Genomic DNA, 19,421 nt, shown 5'->3' with positions numbered 1-19,421 from the left:
CTTGTCCTTATTCCACAGATGGTATCCCTAGATGCTGCTTGGAGGAGTGTATGGCCCTCCACTAGAAATTCTTGTTGTCTGGAGGAGCTGTTTTAACTCCTGAGTTCTGCTGCATGAGCAGCAGTTACATTAGCAAAAGAGCTCACACTGAAACAGTCTTTGCTAATCACTGAGCTGTTGTCACTCGTAAAAGCACATGGTAGCATACCTGAGTCTTTGTCAGAAGGTCTCAAGCTCTGGTGCCTATGGGCAGACAGATTCCTGACTTTACAGCGCATCGCCTACCACAGGCATGGACTCCTTGGCATTGGCTGGCTTCAAAAAAGTGGTGGGAACAGGATATCTTGGTATAGGTACCATTGATCAGGTGGTGGCCGAAGCTTGCTTTGTTCAGTGTCTGCTGTGGAAACCCAGGACCTGCCTTCTGGATGAGGATGTCAGATCAGGGCCCAGGCAGTGCTGGTGAGGTAGTATGTGTTGCGAGTGAGAGGCTGGATTTAGGACTGCGTTTTGTGAAGGCTGGAGCGTGAACGGTCAAGTTTTGGAGAGGGCATTGAAGTTAGAGTGTCTGCAATGGGGAAGGTGATGGCAGAAGGCTAGAAGAATCCTGGACCATGGAGAAAAGAATATTTAGGAGAAAAGGAGGAATTGAGATAGGCTGGCTGATGGACTTGGGTAGTCAAGGTGTTACTATGAGCAGACAGGCCCAAGAGTCTTATCAGCTGATGAATCAGAACTATAAAATTCTTGCAATAGCTATTTTCTTGGAAAAGTTATCTTTATTGCTTTCAGATTGTGTCTCCAGACATTACTATGAATAGGCAGAATTGGTGTGGATTTCATTTTTCATGTTGCTTGTAACCTGCTAGAGGCCATCTTTTATTAATACTTGGAATGTGGAAATTTTTATAGATATTCCCATAAACCGTAAGTTTTTGATTTCTTACAGAAACTTATTACTGAACATCGGCATGATGCTGGATGACTGGGGTTGGATTGTAGCTAGGTTGTGGGGGGGATGTGTCGTCCCCCCCTCCCCATTTCCCAGCACCTCAAGCAAATCTTTTTCCCTTGACAGGCAAGATGTTTCTCTCCTGTGCATTGGTACAGGTGCAAATCTCATCCAGTACTGAACTGGTTTAGCTCATGAAACTTGCAGCAAACTTCCTGCTTCTTGCTGGATTAATTTTCTGTCATTTCAGCTGCTAGAACTGGATTGCTGTGGGGCTTTAATGATGCCTTGAGTGAAAGGAGTGTTAAGTGGTTTGGGAGAAGGGAACATAGGAGATTCCCCTCCTGAAAGCTTGCCCTGATCTGTGGGCTTGTAAATCCTGAGCAAGGATGGTTTACCTAGACTGTGTCTTGCCCCTAGGTGTTTGCCTCAGGTCACCTCTATGAAGGGTGGTGGCTGCTGAAAGCCCTTAAGGTACGGACTGTTGCATTAAATTGGTTCCAATTTTCTGTCTTCCTTGCCCGAAAGTGCTGGGTCCTCCGACTGCCCCTCTGCTGCTTGGGCAGCTCCACCAGCTCTGCAACAGGAGTGATCACCAGAGCAGGTGGTGGTGAGGCTCTTCCCTGCTTCCTGGATCAAGTCCTATGCCTGCTCTTTCAAAATGGGTTTCGTAAATGGAGGATCCTGGCTCACATTGTTGCAGGTGCCTGGGAGAGAGGGAGGGATCCAGGCCTAGGCTCCTTTTTAACAGTATTTGTACTGGTTGAAATCAAAATGATAAACTATGAATCGAAAAGGGTTCACTTGGGAAGAGCTGTAGCTCAGGGGGTGTGCATACAGTTTTGCCCTTTTCAGTGAATTTTAAAAATGGAAGTAATGAACTGAATTCACTCTGATCTAGTTGAAACCTCAAATCTTGGTTTTGGAGCCTTGTTTATTTCTGCTAACTCTTTTGGAATTACTTTTTTCCAGTTTGTAATTCTAAATGAAAGCTTCAACAGGCTATATGGAAATTCAGTAAGCCTTTATTATTTTTTGGCACTTTCCACAGTATATTCAGGAAGCAATAGAAATTTCTGATAAATCCCTCCTTCCAGAAGGGTGTAAACCTCCCCCCTTTTTTAATTTTTTCTTCCTTGCATTTCTAAATTCTTCCTTTTTCCTTCTCCCACTTTTTTTTTTCATGCATCTAATCATGCTTAGTCAAATTCTGACCCGTGCCAGAAATCTGAAAATACCAATTCCCCTTTAGTATTTCTCCTCCAGCTACTAACACGTATTTAATACCACAAGCATTTTCCTGTTTCTTCTGTTAATATGTTTATTTAAAAAAGCATGTGTGCATGATGAAATGAGACTCCTAAGCACGCTGATAAGCAGTAGGTGAAATAGCACGTTTGAGGTCAGTGGGGTTCTTTCTGTGGCTCGTGCTTTGCCTGTAGTTTGTTCTCCGTTGGTGCTGAATCTGTGCATCATCTGATCTCTTGGCTGTATGCATTTCTTCCAGATGAAACGTGAGCATGTGATAGCATTTAAGTTGTGGTGAGAGCACGTGGTAGTGTAGTAAACCAGCCAGCATGCTATTTTAAGAGGGCAGATGATAACCTCATGTAGAACAAAATCTTTTGCAGTAAGATGACTCCTTCCCCCCGCCCCCAGCTCTTACTCTCTGACATGCCCTGAGTTCGTCTGTGTCTATGAATATTGCTGTTTTAAATCGAAAGGTCTGTGTCTACTGTGTGTCTGTGATACTTTGGTTTGATGGTAGTGACATAAACCAGTATTTAGCTACTATTTTCCCTGTTTCACAAATGGAGAACTAGATTGCAGGTAGCTGTGGCTATTTTGGACCCAGGGAAGTTGGTTTTCATATTTCTCTTTCAAATTTTTCATCATATAAATTAGGCTTTTTTGCTTCATTCTATAGGCCTCTTCTCCTCACTCCATGCAGCATGGCTTTTGAAACTAAGCTGATAACTCAGAAATTAGTTGAGAAATATTGGCAGAACGTGTTATCTAGACAGAAGGCATCTGAAATCAGTTATGACAAGCCATCCTTCCTGTTTTTTTAGGTAAGAGTATGGAGATATTCACAGTTAGGTTGATGTGTACTACTTTATTTTAGAAAATAAATCTAAAATTCTAGTATTCGGGAAGAAGACATCTCCCTTCCTGATGTTTGAAACCTAGTTGCAAGTTTGCTGAATATATCAATCAGTTCCTAAGGAAGAGGGAGTTTATTCTGAGCCTTAAAAAAAAAAAAAAAAAAGAAAAAATTCAGTGTGTCACTACTGATTCTGTCCATTGGCAAAGAGCAGTTTGTAAACCCTTGCACAGAGATGATTTGGTTCTCATTGTTTATGCTCAGGATCTGTTTTCAGACCCTGGCCAGGCCAGTTGAGCAAACTGTTTTGGTAATCTTAAGTGACTGTCATTGTTGCTGTCCTGTCATTTTGATTTCTGCTGTGATTTGCTTGAGGTCAGCCTTCATTTTCAGTGTTCTCGAAACTTTCAGTTAGCTTGAAATGCTGGTCCAGTGTTTGTGCAGAGCCATTTTCTTGCATTGTTCTTTCATTGAGACTTTTTCCTGGCTTATTTATTGCTAACTTATTATTGGGGAAGAAAGAGAAGTCAGGAAGAAATTGTTGATATAGGAAAATGATGGAGCCATAATGTATGTTAATCTTTAAGATGGGAAACAGTTTGCAGTTTCCATTACAGTAACTTTCCTTGCAAGTATGACATTTATCTATAAGTTATGGAGGAGAAGGTGGATCTGACTGTGAACTTTACTTGGTACTTCAGGGCACGATGGACATCCTCTAAACTGGAACTCAAGGCGGCTTGTGTTCTCCATGCCGCTTCATTGCGGTGGTGTTGAATGGGGTTGGTTGGTGGAAGGAAAGGTGCCCAAGAGGGTCTGAAGCAGTACCAGTGGGATCAAGGAGTAGTTTCCCCAAACCATGATCTACTGCTGTGATTTAAAAAAAAATAGGAAAAAAAAAAAAACTGCAGCCACTCAACTGACCAGCCACTCCAATAACTTGCAGTTGTTCCTATCTAACGAGGATCATAGTCTTGCAAATGTGACCAGTTGATACCGTTAACAAACACCATGTGAATTTGGAGGACCAAAATCTGCCATTTCTTTTCTTTTTTCTGTAATTGTAAATTATTGACAAATGAACTCAGCATCTGTCTCATAGAATGGCCTAAAAACTGACTTCACAGTCAGTTTTGTGACAAAGTCACAAACTTTCTCCTGCTACAGTGATCTCTAATGAACTATTCAAACAAGAAGAAAATGTTTTCATCAACTGTAAGTTTCTACTCTGAGGCACAATCCTGGAGTACATGCTAGCATTGTTCCTGGGGGAAACAGCAGGACCTAAAAGCTTCTTTCCTTCTGTGCAGCCTGTTTCTTGTGGGAAGGTCTCGTTAGTTCTGTGGGTTTTGCCGCTGTTTGCTTTTCTTTCTGAAATTTGGGCCAGCCTTTTTATTAGCTGTGGCACTGTACCCAATCCCCGTGGCAGTTTTGGCTTCTAGTCTACTCACACCCTTTAGTGCTGAATAAGTTTGTCATCTGTGGTGTCTAAAAGGAACACTGATAGCAGGGGCATCCTTTTTAGTAAAAGGTTACTGACACATTGCAATTTTTCTGTAATAACTATGCTGATAAGCACTGCAGAAGTAGGTGTGTTTTTTCATTACAGAGTCAGATGACACAGTCACTTTTACGAAGAAAAAGACTTTGTGACACTCTAGAGAAAATTCTTGCTGGGTTCTTGGGGGGCAGTTCTGTTGGTGCAGAGACTTGAGCTTTTGATGTCTGGAGCATTGCTGGGGTACAAGGCTGGCTTAGTCGAACACAGAAGATGAAGTAGAACCCATCAGCAAATTCAGGCAATTAATGTAAGCTGTAGTTAACTGAGAATCTAATCTTGGGCATCCAAATGTAACATTGTTATTCTGTACAGCAGGGCTTCACCTAAGCAGGTGGATGTTGTACTTCAAGTGGAGGGAAGTGCTTGGGTCTAATTTTTACTCCTCATTCAAACGCCTTTGGTTTTTCATTCTTTGGAATTGGACTGCTAGGAGAAGGATAAGGTAGAGTTTTCAGTTATTTTTAGGAAGAAAAGCTAGTTATAGTTCAGTAGAATATCCTTCACTTCTGTCTTGTGGTTTTCCCCAGAACATATGAATATTTAACCAGGTCCTTGTTTATCAGATATGCCAGCAGTCTGTGATGGCTTATGCACTTATTAGCCAAAAATTTTTTTACCATTTTAATCACTGAATGCTTACTCTGCTTCATAGCAGATCTGTCTGTATTTACTTCCAAGTGTGTACTTTGTGTCCTGTGTGTCTTCTTACTTACACACAGTATTCCCCATGTGTTTTGGCCTAGATTTCCACAGCTGTGTTTCCTGATTTATTTTAGGAGGGTAGTTTACATAGTTCTTGTCTGTGTATATCAGAAAGAGAGGTACCTGAGTTTTACTGGGCTGAATCTTCCTCAGGCTATGTTTCTGGCCAAGTTTCCGTGTTGAGGTGCCTCCCTTCATTGACACTAGAAGGTTTTATGCAATTGCTTTGTTTTGGCTAACCAAGTAGGTGTAACCTGTTGCATTGGCAGGTACCCAGGCATGTCAGCTTCAGTGTCGCCATCAAATTTTATCTTTTGGTGATTTCATTCCAACAAGTTTTATTTCTGCCTGTAGTTTCAGGAGTGTGAGCTTCCTTAAGCCTTAGTACTCAATCATGGATTAATACTGTATGCCACTGAATGTCTCTGTTCAGTGGCAGCTGAGATTATCACTGTGTGACATCATCTATAAGATTCAAAACTTACAAAGCAATTTAAAAGTGATTTAGGTTGAAGGTGTGATAGATGTAGGGGGCTTCTTACGCCATTTTTGCTGAGTTGGTGAAAAATAAGTTGTATATATTCGGTTCTGGCAATGTTTAGATGGTGATTTTGAAGCAGTGGCTTAGGTAAAATGTAGTATTTGAAATCAATGCTCTGCAGAATCATAAGTGCTTCACAGCTGCTTTGGGGGAAAAAAAATCCTTGGAGCTGGAAAGTTTTAGTACATCTTCAGGGACTCTAAAACAAGGGGTTTTTTTAACCTTTGTCCTTTGTGGATTTGTATCATAAATGTGTATTTGGATACATGCACACAGACACAGATGTGCACACAGACACGCACCCTACAAACTTCCGTAAATATTTTTACTTCTAGTTATGCCTGCTGTTGCAGATAAAATGTTAGGTCTTGAAAGTATTACCAGTTACAGGAATTAAAGCCATTTAAGTGATGTGTTGTTTTTAGTACAAATAAGTTTTTACTTCTGAGGAACAGGTTTATATGAGCGGTAAAATTTATTCTGGGTCTCATCTTAAATTTTATGTATTCTTTACCACTGATTTTTAATTTCTCTTGTGAACTGTTACCAAATCACACAGAAATCCTGCACAGCAGGTCTGTTCTCTTAGTTATTTTCAAACTTTTCTTCTTGTCTTAGTCCTAATTTTTGAAATGGAAGTTAATTTTTTTTTTTTAGCTCTCTTGTGCTGCACATTACTACATTTGGGCAACAGCGTGTTTCATAGAGATTTCCAGAACATTTGTAATCATCTCTTTTTCTCCCCCCCCTCCCCCTTCCCTTCCTCTCTCAGTTGTCATAGTTCCCTGCTTTTCTTATCTTTCTTTTTACTGCTGCAGCTTTCAGATGATAATTCATGGCTCGAGGAACAGCTGCTGCATAATAGCTGAATGAGACTCAGCACCACTTGCAGCTGACCTAATGTGAGAATAAATGAAGAAATTTGTGCTTTGCATGTAGGTTTACCTGTGGGATCCTTTTCCCAGTTTGGACATACTAGGTGCCATCATGGGGAAGTGGGCTGTGGATGGCCTCTGTGGCTTCCCCTTGCCAGCTGCTCTAAGGGTAGAAATACACTGGGGGTGGTGGTGCAAACGAAGTGAGGTATTTGGAGGTTCTTAATGGTTTTCAAGGAAGTCACCCGTTTCTAACTGAGTTGCTTTTTCTTTTTTTTCCTGCCACTTGTTTATTCATGCTCCCGTGGCCAAAAGCGCCGCAGCCTGTGCGCTAGGAACAGGTGGAGCGACACGTTGTATGTGGTCATGCTGCGCTTTGCCAAGCCACCCTGCTCATTTCCTTTCATTTCCTCTGGGTGAGCAAGCCAACGCTCTCGTAATCTTTTGCGCCAGGGACCTGAGGCCACCAAGCTGAGCTGGGAAGTGTCCTGCCAGTTCAGTACGCACAGCCTAGGGGTTACAGCTTATTTTGGGGCTGGCTGGCGAGGTTCGCAGTGGGCAGCCCTATCTGTGCTGCACAGATGTCTTGGGCTGCTCGTAAGTCAGCTCCTCAGCTGCTGCAGTTTATGGTGCAGTGCTGTAAAGAAAGTTGTTGTCTGTCAAATGCTTAACTGTTAATATCCACTGGGAATACTGTACCTGTGTATCTTCAAGGCACTAGTCTGGCCAGGAAATATTTATTAAGAAAAACCTTTCTATTTTAGTCTTAACCACCGTATGAGCTTTTGTTGCTATGACTGTTAGATACAGCTTTACTGATGCTCTGGTGATTTAAGGATACAAGCAAGTTAAGATTGGTAAAAGTGTGTGTCTGGAAGCTTGACTGAACGACCTCTGATTTTTTTTATTTTTTTATTTTTTTCTGTCTGCAGTTGTAGACCTTGCTGTATCAGGAGACATACCCTAATTTTAAAATATTTCTTCTGTAATTGACTTCTGACTTAATGGGCTAGAAAAGAGGAGTAAAATAGTATAAAGGATATCTGAGGCCTTGAAACTGACTGATTTGAAGAAAAGAATGCTGCTGCAGCCTTACTGTGTGCCTTAGTCTGCTCTCCCCAGGTATATTCTCAAACTTATTTCCTAATTTCATTTTCTTTTCACTAATTCTTCAGTTAATGTTTTTACAGTTTCAGTAGGCACTGGTTGTTGCAGGGATGGATGGGAGGAAGATTGCTCTGTTTAGTTTTATTTCCTTATTGCTATTAGATCATAAACACCTTTTGAACAGAGTCTCCATCCAGTGAGGGTTGGTGGTTTAGATGACTTAGTAATACATTCAGGTAATTTTGTGGCCATTCTGAATGTGATGGAGTTTAAGCGTATACATGCAAAGGTCAGTCTTGTTTTAAAATGAGAGGATGGATGTGGTAGTTGGACAACCAGTATGTGGATGAAATGGATCTCTAAGGCATTTCATTTGGTGTTTAAGAAATGTCAGTGATGGAAAAATCAATAGGGTTCATATGAAATGAATTTTAAAATGGGCTAATTAATAGGTTTTAATGCAATTGCAAATGTGGAATGGCCATCCAGTGTACATCTTGCTGTAGGGGATTTGCTGCCATTGGTACTCAGCTGTGTTATTAACATGTCATTAATGACCTGGAAGAGGTCATAAAATTATTGTCAATTGAGTTTGCAGCCAACTGAAATCATAGGGGCAAAAAAAGCAAGCGTAGTTATGGAAGCCAGGCTTGTATCTTGGGAACTGGTGGGGGGTGTGGAAAGGGAAGCTGGAATCTGGGTAGGTCAGGGTAGGCAATTGGCAGGCCTTAGCAATCAGTCTCCTGTGACCGAAAGGACCAGCATGCTCTTTAGGGTGTGTTTAGTGTTATAGGTCACATAAGACCCCTCACTATTAGGCAGTTAGGTCTGGTCTGCTTCTACAATATGGTATCTGCCTGGGGTATTGATGTGTCAGATGTTGAAATCCAGGACAGAACAGAAGAATGTGAGAAAGATGTTAAAGAACAGGAAAACGGGCAGATAATAAGAGGCATATGAGGATGAGCCTGCTAAGCTTGAAGTTCATTGATTCCCACCTAACTATTTAGAAATTGCAAAGTGTTTCCAATGTAAGGCTCTCAATATAGTCCTGGTCTGTCTCTGTTTAATAGCTGTGCTTTATGTTAATGCTTATATGAGACATATCAGCATGTGGTCAATTCTATGGAATTTAAAAACAAAGATATTATTTAAGTAGTTTGTTCAAAAGATTTGGCTTGGCTGGATCCTCATCTGATGTGATTTATGACAGTTTTATACTTGCATCTTGACTAATGTTTTATCTGACCGTCTTGGTGAAAGATAAGGATTGGTTGAACAAGAGGGTAAACTTCATCACAGGTGGAGTCTCTGCAGAGTTAAAAATGTTGCTTGCCTGGAAAGCAAGGGCGTATTAAAAATATTTTTCCATAAAGCCTTGTTTAACATCTATATATGCCTGTTACATAATGTTTAAAAGACGAATCTCAGTATTTCCAAGGTAATATCTTTCTAAGTGTTCGCATTTTTAGGTTTTAAGAGCTGTTGTAAGCATGTGCAAGTTTGAATTAACGTTGTGCTTGAAAAGTGGTTTATGCTAATATAGGAGATAATTTAGCATGCAGACCTTGCTATGTGTAATAGTTGGCAATATAAAACTAACTTTCCTTGATACCTGGATCTCTAAATTCAGCCTTGATTCTTGCAGTGGCAGAATTGGGATGTTGTATGTGGGCGGTGTTGGTCATCCAGTGACACCGAATAGGGAAGTTACGGAATGGCTCTTGATAACATCAAGAGACAGTGTTGTAAAGAGTCAGTTCTCACAGCTGATCTGTCCATAAATACCAGAATGAAGATTGTAGTCCACATGCAAGTTGGATTTAGCTTGAAACTGTTTTCTGTGGCAATACCATGGAAGCTCCTCTGAAAGGGTTTTGATGCTCTTACTCATGTCAGAGAGAGTTTTCAAATATATTGTGAAATGAGCAAACCTCTGCTAAGATAGAAGGGTGTGAGTGTTTGGTGGGTTTTTTGGTGTGTGGGTTTGTCAGAGGTTTTTCACTTTGTTTTTTTTGAAACAAGGTTTTTACAGTCAAGTCCCTGAGCTCATAATGAGTTAGCCTCAAAACTTTAGAGCACCTAAGCTTTTTTCCCCCACTTTTATTCTGAAAGGTTTGTTATGTTATGAGAAGATCTGTCTGGAGGGTGTCTTGTCCACCTCCCCCTCTATCAAATGCTACTAATGAACATCCTGGCCATGAGCGTGCTGAGAGTGGCTTCCTGTCAGAATTGCCTTCGCAAGGAAGCAAATGTTTCTCGTATCCTCCCATTGTTTTGTTTCCTGTGAAGCAGCAGACTGGATGCGTGTCCTAGATACAGGCTTTTTTATGGCACTATACGTGTTGGGATGATCCAATCAAATCGTTCTTGGTATCCTCTATAGTCTCGGCATAGCAGGAAGCGAGGCTTCCTTGCATCCTGTTGTTCTCCAGTTAGCCTGACTTTGGAGAGCTCGTGGCTCTAGCAGAATCCAGAATGAAGGTAAGCTTAAAGTGGATTTAGTTTTTTTTTCTAATTTTTTTTTAAGTTTAAGCTGTAGCTTCTAACCTTATTCTAAAACATTCCTTCTTCCTCTCCCCTGTAGTACCTTTCTGATCCAGTTCTTGTGATTGCACAAGCACGCATGTCTCTTCTGTTTTCTTTTTTTGGGATCTAAGCCACTATTTTGTGATTCTCTTCATACTTTTTGTTTGCTTGTTTAAAAGCTACCACAATAAGCGTATAGCGAACAATGAAAATTTTACGCTCCTGATGCGTTCTTGTTCCATAACAGCTTGCTTAATTTTTTTTTTTTTCCCCAATTTGAGCAGTGGTTAAGCTATCTCTTATCTGCTTTTGCTTTTATGTATTCTGCTGTCAGCTTATTGGTGTCTTTTTCTCACCTTTGTTATAAATTATGCTATTAATAAAACTAACATACCTTTAGTCTCTTTGTGTAAAATCAGATAACTTCTTATTTGCTTAATGTCTTTTATTGTGCACATAGTTTTTAAATACTTCCTCATGTTTTAGGAAAAACCCTACAAAGTTCACATCTGTGCAATTCCCTACAGCAATTCCTTACAGCTTCAAATAAATAAGAGTAGTAGTTAAATTTTCCGTAGCCCAGGGAAACTTGGTGAAATAGTTATTTGACTTACTTTATGCGAGTGATAACTGCTTGGAGTATATTAGTGTTGGCCTCTGCTTGATTTTTGTGTCTGTTTTGTGTCATTGCCTTTCTGACCTGTGTACGTGCTACCTGAGCTTGAGAGATGTCAGCACCTCAACAGCAGAGGTAAAAACTGCTGCTTGCTGGGACCAGAGGTGATCCTTAGTCTGAGGGGAAAAAAAATGTGCGTGTTAACATAAGCAAGTACCTCAAATACTGTGAATGCTTGGGGAGATTTTTTTTCTTTCTTATTGAATAATACTGTGATTAAATGTTTCCGAAATCAGCTCTGCCTTGGTTAGTACATCACGTAACCAGTCAAAACAGGTCTGGCAGTCGCTTTTATGATTACTTTAGGTAGCTTTCATGAAAATTTTCATTTCTCTTAGGTTTAACCAGTGTTCCTCTTTCTCCTCCCAGCGTTCCTTTGTCCCTTCCTCTCTCCACCCCTGGGAATATGAGTTTTTCCTCTCCTGCCTCTGAAGGCTGCTTTGTGGGGTACAGACTTGCTGATAGTGCCTGTGGGGTGGATCTATTATCAGGAAAATAAACAGGTTTTTGTTGACTTTTTAGATAAAAGCTGCTACACTGCAGAAAACTGAATCTCTTTCTGTTTCTTAGATCAGTTGGAACAACTGTAATAGTTGTCTTTTATTGTCCTCTTTATAGTCTTGCACAAGGGAATAGTGTCTCCTTTCAACCTATGCAGACTGTGTTGTGAGAGCTATTTTCATGAGACTTCGGATGAGTGTTTCCATTACCTCAGGCAAATATTATGGGTCTTTTTTTTTTTTTTTTAATCTCCTCTTTCCCCCCTGAAAATCCAGATGTTTAATGCCATCACCCAGTGCTTGAAAGTTACTGGAGTGTTTTCCACAAGATAGTTTGAGGTTTGGATCTCTTTCCCACAGTTAAAAATAAAATAACCCCCAACTTGCAGCCCTCCCTTTCCGAAACTCCATCTAATGTGTCCAGCAACTTCACTCTTCATAAAATTTGTTAATTGTCAGGAATTCTGCTTTCCTCTGTGTCTCATAGAATAAAGAGCTAGCGTATATGTTATTGTAGTACTTTTATAAGTATTTATAGTAATTTTGAAAACATTTAACAAACAATCGGGTATGGTGCCTGTGAGCTGCTACAGAAAAAGATCATGCCAAGAGTAATGGCACCCAGTAACTGTTTTGGCCAAACTGTCTGAGGAAAGCTTCTCTCTTCTGATAATTATGTTGTATTCAACTTTACCATAATTTTAACTGACTCCTGCTATTTTTAGCTTACGTATTCTTCATTTTTTTTTCCTCAAATGCAGCTGTTTCTATATTCTCTGTGTTTAAAAATGAGGTGGTTTTTTTTTTTTAAAGGGGAAAAAAACCTCACTGTTTTTTATGGTCCGTGACAGCCACTGAAAGGCCAGCACCTTGATCAGGCAATAGCTTCTGCAGTCGTGGTTTGCATGATGCCGTAAAAATGCTTTGTTTAAAGGCTTGTTTCTGCAACTTATTTTATGTTCTTTTGTTTTCAGACTTTTGATGCAAATGACCTGTATCAGGGACAGAATTTCAGCAAAGTTCTCAGCTCTCTTGTGGCTTTAAATAAGGTGACTGCAGGTAAGTAGACTCTGCTCTGTCCTGGTGCTTGCTTACCTTGCCTTCAACTCACATCAATGTGTATATACCAGTCAGGATAAAATTAACATGCCCAGTGTTTTAGAAGAGTTTCTTTGTTGCAGTTTATTGTGACGATTTCTCTCTTTCCAGAAGGAAGAGCTTTGCAGTGGAGCTAAGGCTGAGCCTTTTAGCTGGCAAGAATTCTTAGAAAAAGTCCCCATCTTCCTTTTTTTTTTTCCAGTTTGAAACACTAAACATTTACTTTTGCCCCACTGTGTAATTCCTGTGTTTAAACACTTCTGTCAATGTTTCTGTTGTCGTCCTGTCCCCCCATTCCCAAGCACTGTCCTTTCTTGACAGTACCAGAAGGATAGCCGGCATCTGACCCCTTAATCTATGCATGTTTCATTTAGGTAGCAGCTATAAGTCACAAACCATCTACCTCGAGTTCTTTAGGGAGAAGAGAGCTGTAGAAATAGCACACAGGTGAGAGGTGTCCATGCTTTGTTGTAGGGTGAGGCTGTACTAAAGGATGTCAACAGGAACCCAGGAGAGAGATTATTTAAAAATGGGCCATACTTGTCAATTTTTATGTGGGGAGGAAAAGGAAGCTGATAGAAAAGTCAGTGGTGGATCAGTGTAACTTTATTTATTCGTAATATGATAAGTATCTTGTCATTCTTATAATATTCCTTTGGTCCATTACAACAGGGTTTTCTTTGTGAATTTTTTATTTCCTGCTTGCATCAGAAAACACCCTTTAGGAGTGAGTTTTACAACCAAATTCTTAGTTCTAATGAATGGGCATGGAGTAAATACCATTGATGACTTTGAAGGTACTTACACCAGTTGAAGATGCTGCCTTTCATCTTAACTGCAAGTGCGAATGTAACCCATTTCAGTACATCTGTACATCTGCTGTGTACTGACTGTAGCTGTCTTTAAAGGGGAGGAAAAGTGTGGCTGTTTGGTCCAGACGTCAATAGATTAATATCCACATCAAAAAGCCACAACTGCAGCTGGCCTTAGAAAAGGACACAGGCTGATCTCTTTCATGGCAGGGGGGTGGTGGTGGTATGGAAACCAAAAATCAAAACCACATGCGAACTGTGGTGTTGCCTCATTCCTAGGAGCAAGCAGAGCTGCATAAATCTTCCTGACCAACTGTTCTTCCAAACAATTTTGTTTAATTGGGTGACTGTAGAAGGCATTTTAGACGCTATCTCTACCCTGATACTGGAAGATGGCTTTCAGAGCCATCTGGATCTGCAAGACTTTAAGGTGTACGCATGTTCTTCCGAGATGGCACTTTCTGCAGTGGAAGAAGACCCATGAATATGAAGGTTGACAAAAGGCTGCTATGGTTATACAGTTCATCAAATTATTTTCATTCAGAAGGGGTAGGATCCAAGGTACCAGTTGCTACTGGTAAGGGGACAGATAAGGGGAAAGTAACTGGTGTAGGGAAGCTGTCATAATGGGGAGAAGAAGAAAAGGTGTTACCAATCTTGGAAATCTTTGGATGCATGGATAGCAGTGTGGAGCTTCTGTGAAATCTAACAAATTAATATTTGTCAAACAAAGTTTGACAGTCTGTTGCCAGTCAAAATTCTTGAGTTTTTAGCATCAGTGTTTAATTATTTTCTGACAGTAATCCTCTTGAGAAATTCATTGAACATGTTTATTTGTATTTTAATGGAAGCTTTAATGGGTATATGGGGTCTGCAAGCCCTTCTAAATCTAACAAAAGTTCAAATTAATTTGAAAATATTCAGATATTATTGGTAAAAATGGTTGCCATTTGCATGTGGTTTGTTTGTAATTTTCCTCAGACACATGCAGTTTCTAATTCAAGCCTCAAGACGAGCTTTTGTGTTTGGTCTATCATCTCTGCTGTTGTGAACTGGAAAACTTGGGGAATCAGCAGTGTGTTTTTAGGGTTGCCCAGAGGCTGGGAGACATTGCTGTGAATGAACCTGATCCTGTTTACCCAGGTGAACTGCATCAAGGTACTGCTTGATTGTGTAACAATACTATCTTCATTGTTTAACAACACTATCCATACAAAATATGCAACTTGATATCAATAGTTTTAATATTTCACCACGTGAGTAGAGAGTGTATATATATATATATCTCTCTAGAGAGAGAGAGGTTTTTTTGAAGGATAATGATTTTTAAAGGATGACAAAGACTCACTTTAAAAGATATGGCTGAGGAAGGTATTCTCTGCTCAGTCCCTGTGGACTTGGAGCATCCTTTGTCAACGCTTTTCTTCAGTGCTCATTGTCCATCTCAAACCCTTTCCCTTCTCCTGCATCTCAGCTGCTGTCAGATGCTGTGCTGAAGTTGAAAGGTGTTCCAGTTAGGATGAATTGAATTCTCCTTTCAGATTTGGGGTGGAACAGCAGATACGCTTTGTTTACCAGTCTCCTTGTGGAACTGCACCTGTATGTGTATTTCCCTTTGAGCAAAAATAACTCTGATTGCATAATTGTTGTCTGCTTTAGTCTGAAAGTAACTGAGAGACTGTAGTTCTGTGCATGTACCTCTGATGGAGGTAGAGTGTTGGAGGGAAAGCAGACTACTAGGAAAGGGTACCAGAGGCATAAAAGCCAGGAGGGCAGTTGGGATGCTTGTGTGCTTGTGTAGTTTCATGAAAACATATGTTTGGGACAGAAAATACTGCATTGCTTTTGGGGCTTCTCAAATCTCAGGTGCTCACTGGATAATTTCCTTGTATGAGGAAAAGGAATGACGTGCCGTACCCATGCAAGAGAGCAATGTTTGTCTCCTGTAACGTGTCACCTGTGCGAGGGCCCTGGGAGCATCCCCTTCCTGGGGGTTTGGCTGTGAGGGCTGGGGGAGCTGGTGCAGCCAGGAGTGACCCCCCCCGACACATCGTAATTCTGGGAGAGGCTCCCAGCAGCGCTGTGGGAGGCTGGCCAAGCACCAACCTGGAGGACCCTTAGGAGCCACTTTCGGTGCAGCCTGTCCCCTGCCTGCCTAATCTGCACCAGGACCTCCCACCCACAGATGAGCCAACATCCTGGTCCCCAGAGAGGTGCCTGATGTCCAGGACTGAGTCTGACCCTGTGCCCTAGCTGCCCTGCTTCTGGCTGGGGCGGTGGGATGAGCCCTGCCCTGCCACCCCCTCGGTGCCTCCCAGCCCACAGTGACCCCAGTGGTACCCTGGCAGCATGTAGAGCTACCCTTTGGGTGACCATCTCAAATGGATGCGCTTCTCAGAGTACAGACAAATCAAAGATGGGAGAGGTTTGAGGCGGGGTGGTGGTGGTGTTTTTTCAAGCAAGCAGCTTTCCTCCCTTCCACCCTCCTATCCCTCCCCCTCTCTCCAAAGAAGAAGAAATAGCTTAGTTGGCAAAAAAGGGATGAGACAAAGGACCATAGGAAAAAGACAGTGGAAGGAATGTTTTAATTGAGGAGGAGATGGTGGTAGTGGGGGAGAAGAGCTAAGAAACAGATGTGGCTGGCTTTACTTCAAGCAAGTTTTATGCATTTGAAATTCTTGGCCACTAGCTAAAATGATGCTGGTTAATTACCTTTAAATAGACTAGTAGTGAGTTGGAATAGAGAAATACAACCCTAACCCTCTTCTTCCTAAACAGCTCAAATCGTTTTCCGTCTGTGTAGGGAAGAAACTGCCAGTGTCTTGAGATTTCAGATCATTTATTGCTGTAATTTTTTTTAATTATGAAGTAATTACAGATACATAGAATCTGCTTTAAGCATGTGAATCTTACAGAAGTAAGCAGAAGTTGTATTCAGATTTCTCAAATTCTAATATTTACTTATTTTTTCCCCACCTACAGACATAGGGCTGGGCAGTGACTCTGTATGCGCACGTCCCTCATCTCATCGGATAAAATCTTTCGATTCTCTGGGATCCCAGTCTTTACACAGTAGAACTTCAAAACTTTTTCAGGGACAATATCGGAGTTTGGTAAGTTCTAGGAGAAATAAAACATGCTGTGGTGTGATTTATATTTTTTGTTCTTTGACAGGAGTTATAAGTAGACAATAGTGTAGCAAAGTAACTGTTTCCTCTGTTTCACCTCTGTATTTCAATTCTGTAACATTCTATTTTTGCAGCTTTTCTTATGATGCTCTGAAACACATACCGCTTTTCTGTGACCTTCTGATTATTTTTTTCCTCACTTAACACTCCATGTTGTCTGCATATGCAGTATCTTCCTGGACTTGCTTTTTCAAAGGCAAAAATCTCATTTTCTCCATGTCTGTGAGTTTACGGATGGTGACTGAAGGATATTAAAACCTCGGCAAAGGTGGTAGTTTTAATATTGGCAGTATTGGTAGTTATTCCTGTTTTCTGTTGTGTTTCAAGGTGAATCCTTCAGCTAGCCTTCAGGTAACTGAGTGGTGTGGGCAGTTGTTTTACAGTGCAACTGCAATCAGGGTGGAGTACTGTATTGAAACTAACTGTGACAAAAGGTGCTTTTAGTGACTAAAAGACTTGCAAGGAGGGTTCAGAACGTTACTGTAAACTGCTTTTTCCATGCTTGAAGGAGGCTGTTTTGAACTATGTGATGATTGCTATGTGAAACTTTAAACACAGCTCTCTGGTTAGGCTTTCTTAGGTGTGGTTTGATGTGTTTTCTCTGGTAGCAGAGCCCTTGCAAGTTCTTGCCCCAGGCCACTAATTCCAGCTCCCCCTCTGCTGTTCACCACCCACTCAGTTTTGCTGATGCAACTGTTTGTGGGACTAGCTGTTGGCTGGATTACTGAATTAATCTGAGTTTTAAGTACTTCTGTCACTTCGGTGATCTGAGCAGCTCTGCAGGAAGTTACAAAGGGGCAGAGAAGTACAAGAAGGAGGGACAGAGAGCTCGTGACCAAACCCGGGAAATTCTTAGTTAGGTTTCGCTGTTGTAGATGATCAGTTTGGAGGTGTTCTCACTAGACTGTACTCAGTTTCCTCTACTGGAGAGCCATCCTGGCAGAGTAAAGGGACTGTAGTTGATGTTACTGTGCAATGCTGCTGCTTATTAGTAGCTTTTTGCCATTTACTTAGGGAAAACTTTTTGTCCACTCTGCTCAACAAGAGACAAGCACATGGTGTACAGAGGAATAAGGCGGAGGGACTTGTTTGAAAATGTGCCTAATTGTTGAACATTGTGACTTGCATTATCTTGGCTCTTTCTGTATGTTTTCAAAGTTGCATTTGCCCTCATTTTCCTACAGTTTCTCAGCCACTAGAAGTCTGTTAAGTTGTGATACAATAACAGGTATTAAGCTGACATGTTAAATGATCCTAGTGAGATCACGTAGTACATCTTTTAATCATCTCAACTATGTAGACAACTGCTACCTGGATAGCTGACTGGGATTGCTTACACAGTCATTTTCTCACTAAGTTACTTTTTCAGTAATACAGGTATTGATCCTTACTTATGATAGAGACAGACATGATTTAGAATGCTGTTCTCTCAGTTCCAGTGCAATGGATTGTATTTGGATTAATTAAAGCTGTCCGATTATTTAGCTTTTTTAGCATAAAAGTTTGTCCTAATTAGCGTGAAATGCTTAAATGATGCAAATATTCAAAATTGACATCCAAGAACAAAATGCTGAACTTGAAAATGATTAATTTGAAAGGCTTCTGACGAGTAGCTATTAACACTTTTTATGATAAAGAGATAATTTACCTTCACATCTGTGATGGGGATGAACGCATATATATATATATACACACACACACATATATGGACAGCTGTAAGTTTGACATACTACAGACTTGCAGCTCTGCTAACCTTGAGGCAAATGATTTGTGAGTACTTACTCAAGGTAAATTGCATAACTGTTTTGTAGGTTTTGTAGAAGAACATTGTCCTTCTACGTTGGCAGGCTATGGAGACTTTCATATTGGGGTGTGGAACCTTCAAACCTGATCTGTTATAGGGAAAAACCCCAGTTTTAACTCTTTATTTATATCCAGCATTAAATGAAACTTAACTCAGTTCCACCCTCCTCCCAGCCTGTAAAGTTTTAGGGGAAAAAAATCTCTCTAGTGTAAAGCTGTTGTTTCTTTGTAGTTGCCAAAGGCAGTTTTAATTTATACTACATATAGAAAATAGAATTTGATTTTTTGGGGAGTAAGAATTATTCTCATTTTAGCTACCTTACCCACTTCTGATTTGAAGGGGCTGTAATAAGACAATATATTCCCTGGACTGATACAGATACATAGTTTAAAAATTACAGAAATACTGGAAATAGCAAGACATCCCTTACAAATGCTTTGAGTAGAAACGAGTGAGGAGTGTTGTGTGTGGAGGAGAGGCTATTTACATTTTATGGGTATTTGTTTTCTTCATGGAATAACTGTTCAAATCTCTAACATGATCTTTTTTGTTTGTATTCTCACTTACTAGGACATGACAGATAACAGCAACCATCAGGTGGTGGTGAGAGCAAAATTTAATTTTCAACAGACAAATGAAGATGAACTTTCTTTTTCAAAAGGAGATATTATTCATGTTACAAGAGTGGAAGAAGGAGGCTGGTGGGAAGGAACTCTAAATGGCAAAACAGGGTGGTTTCCAAGTAACTACGTGCGAGAAATAAAATCAAACGGTGAGTTTTGAAGGAGAGCATATTTGCACAAATTCTGGCTTTGGGTAGAGGTTGATAGTTGATTCATTAAAAATTGTTCTGCTTTTTTGTTTAAGCTTGACTGTATTTATTGGATTTCATTCACAGTGATCATTAATGCTCAGGAACTTATACTCCCCCACCCCAGTTTGCTATACAGAATGCTCTAGGACTTCTGAATT

The 19,421-nt window shown here is 40.6% G+C and overlaps 1 protein-coding gene across 5 annotated transcripts in view; it reads left to right on the top strand.

Moving 5' to 3' along the window:
• ARHGEF7 (Rho guanine nucleotide exchange factor 7) overlaps positions 1 to 19,421 on the top strand; it is a 134,249-nt gene that overhangs the window by 38,476 nt on the left and 76,352 nt on the right. For 4 of the 5 annotated variants that reach the window (XM_074153423.1, XM_074153414.1, XM_074153451.1 and 1 more), the window contains 3 exons: positions 12,522 to 12,606; positions 16,440 to 16,570; positions 19,020 to 19,221. In XM_074153423.1, coding sequence (XP_074009524.1) covers positions 12,522 to 12,606; positions 16,440 to 16,570; positions 19,020 to 19,221 — 418 coding nt within the window. The remainder of the gene's footprint in view (positions 1 to 12,521; positions 12,607 to 16,439; positions 16,571 to 19,019; positions 19,222 to 19,421) is intronic. The other variant, XM_074153442.1, reaches the window with a different exon arrangement.

Source organism: Numenius arquata, chromosome 1 (assembly GCF_964106895.1).
Source record: "Numenius arquata chromosome 1, bNumArq3.hap1.1, whole genome shotgun sequence".
NCBI lineage: Eukaryota > Metazoa > Chordata > Aves > Charadriiformes > Scolopacidae > Numenius > Numenius arquata.
This window is presented reverse-complemented; position numbering and strand designations above follow the sequence as displayed.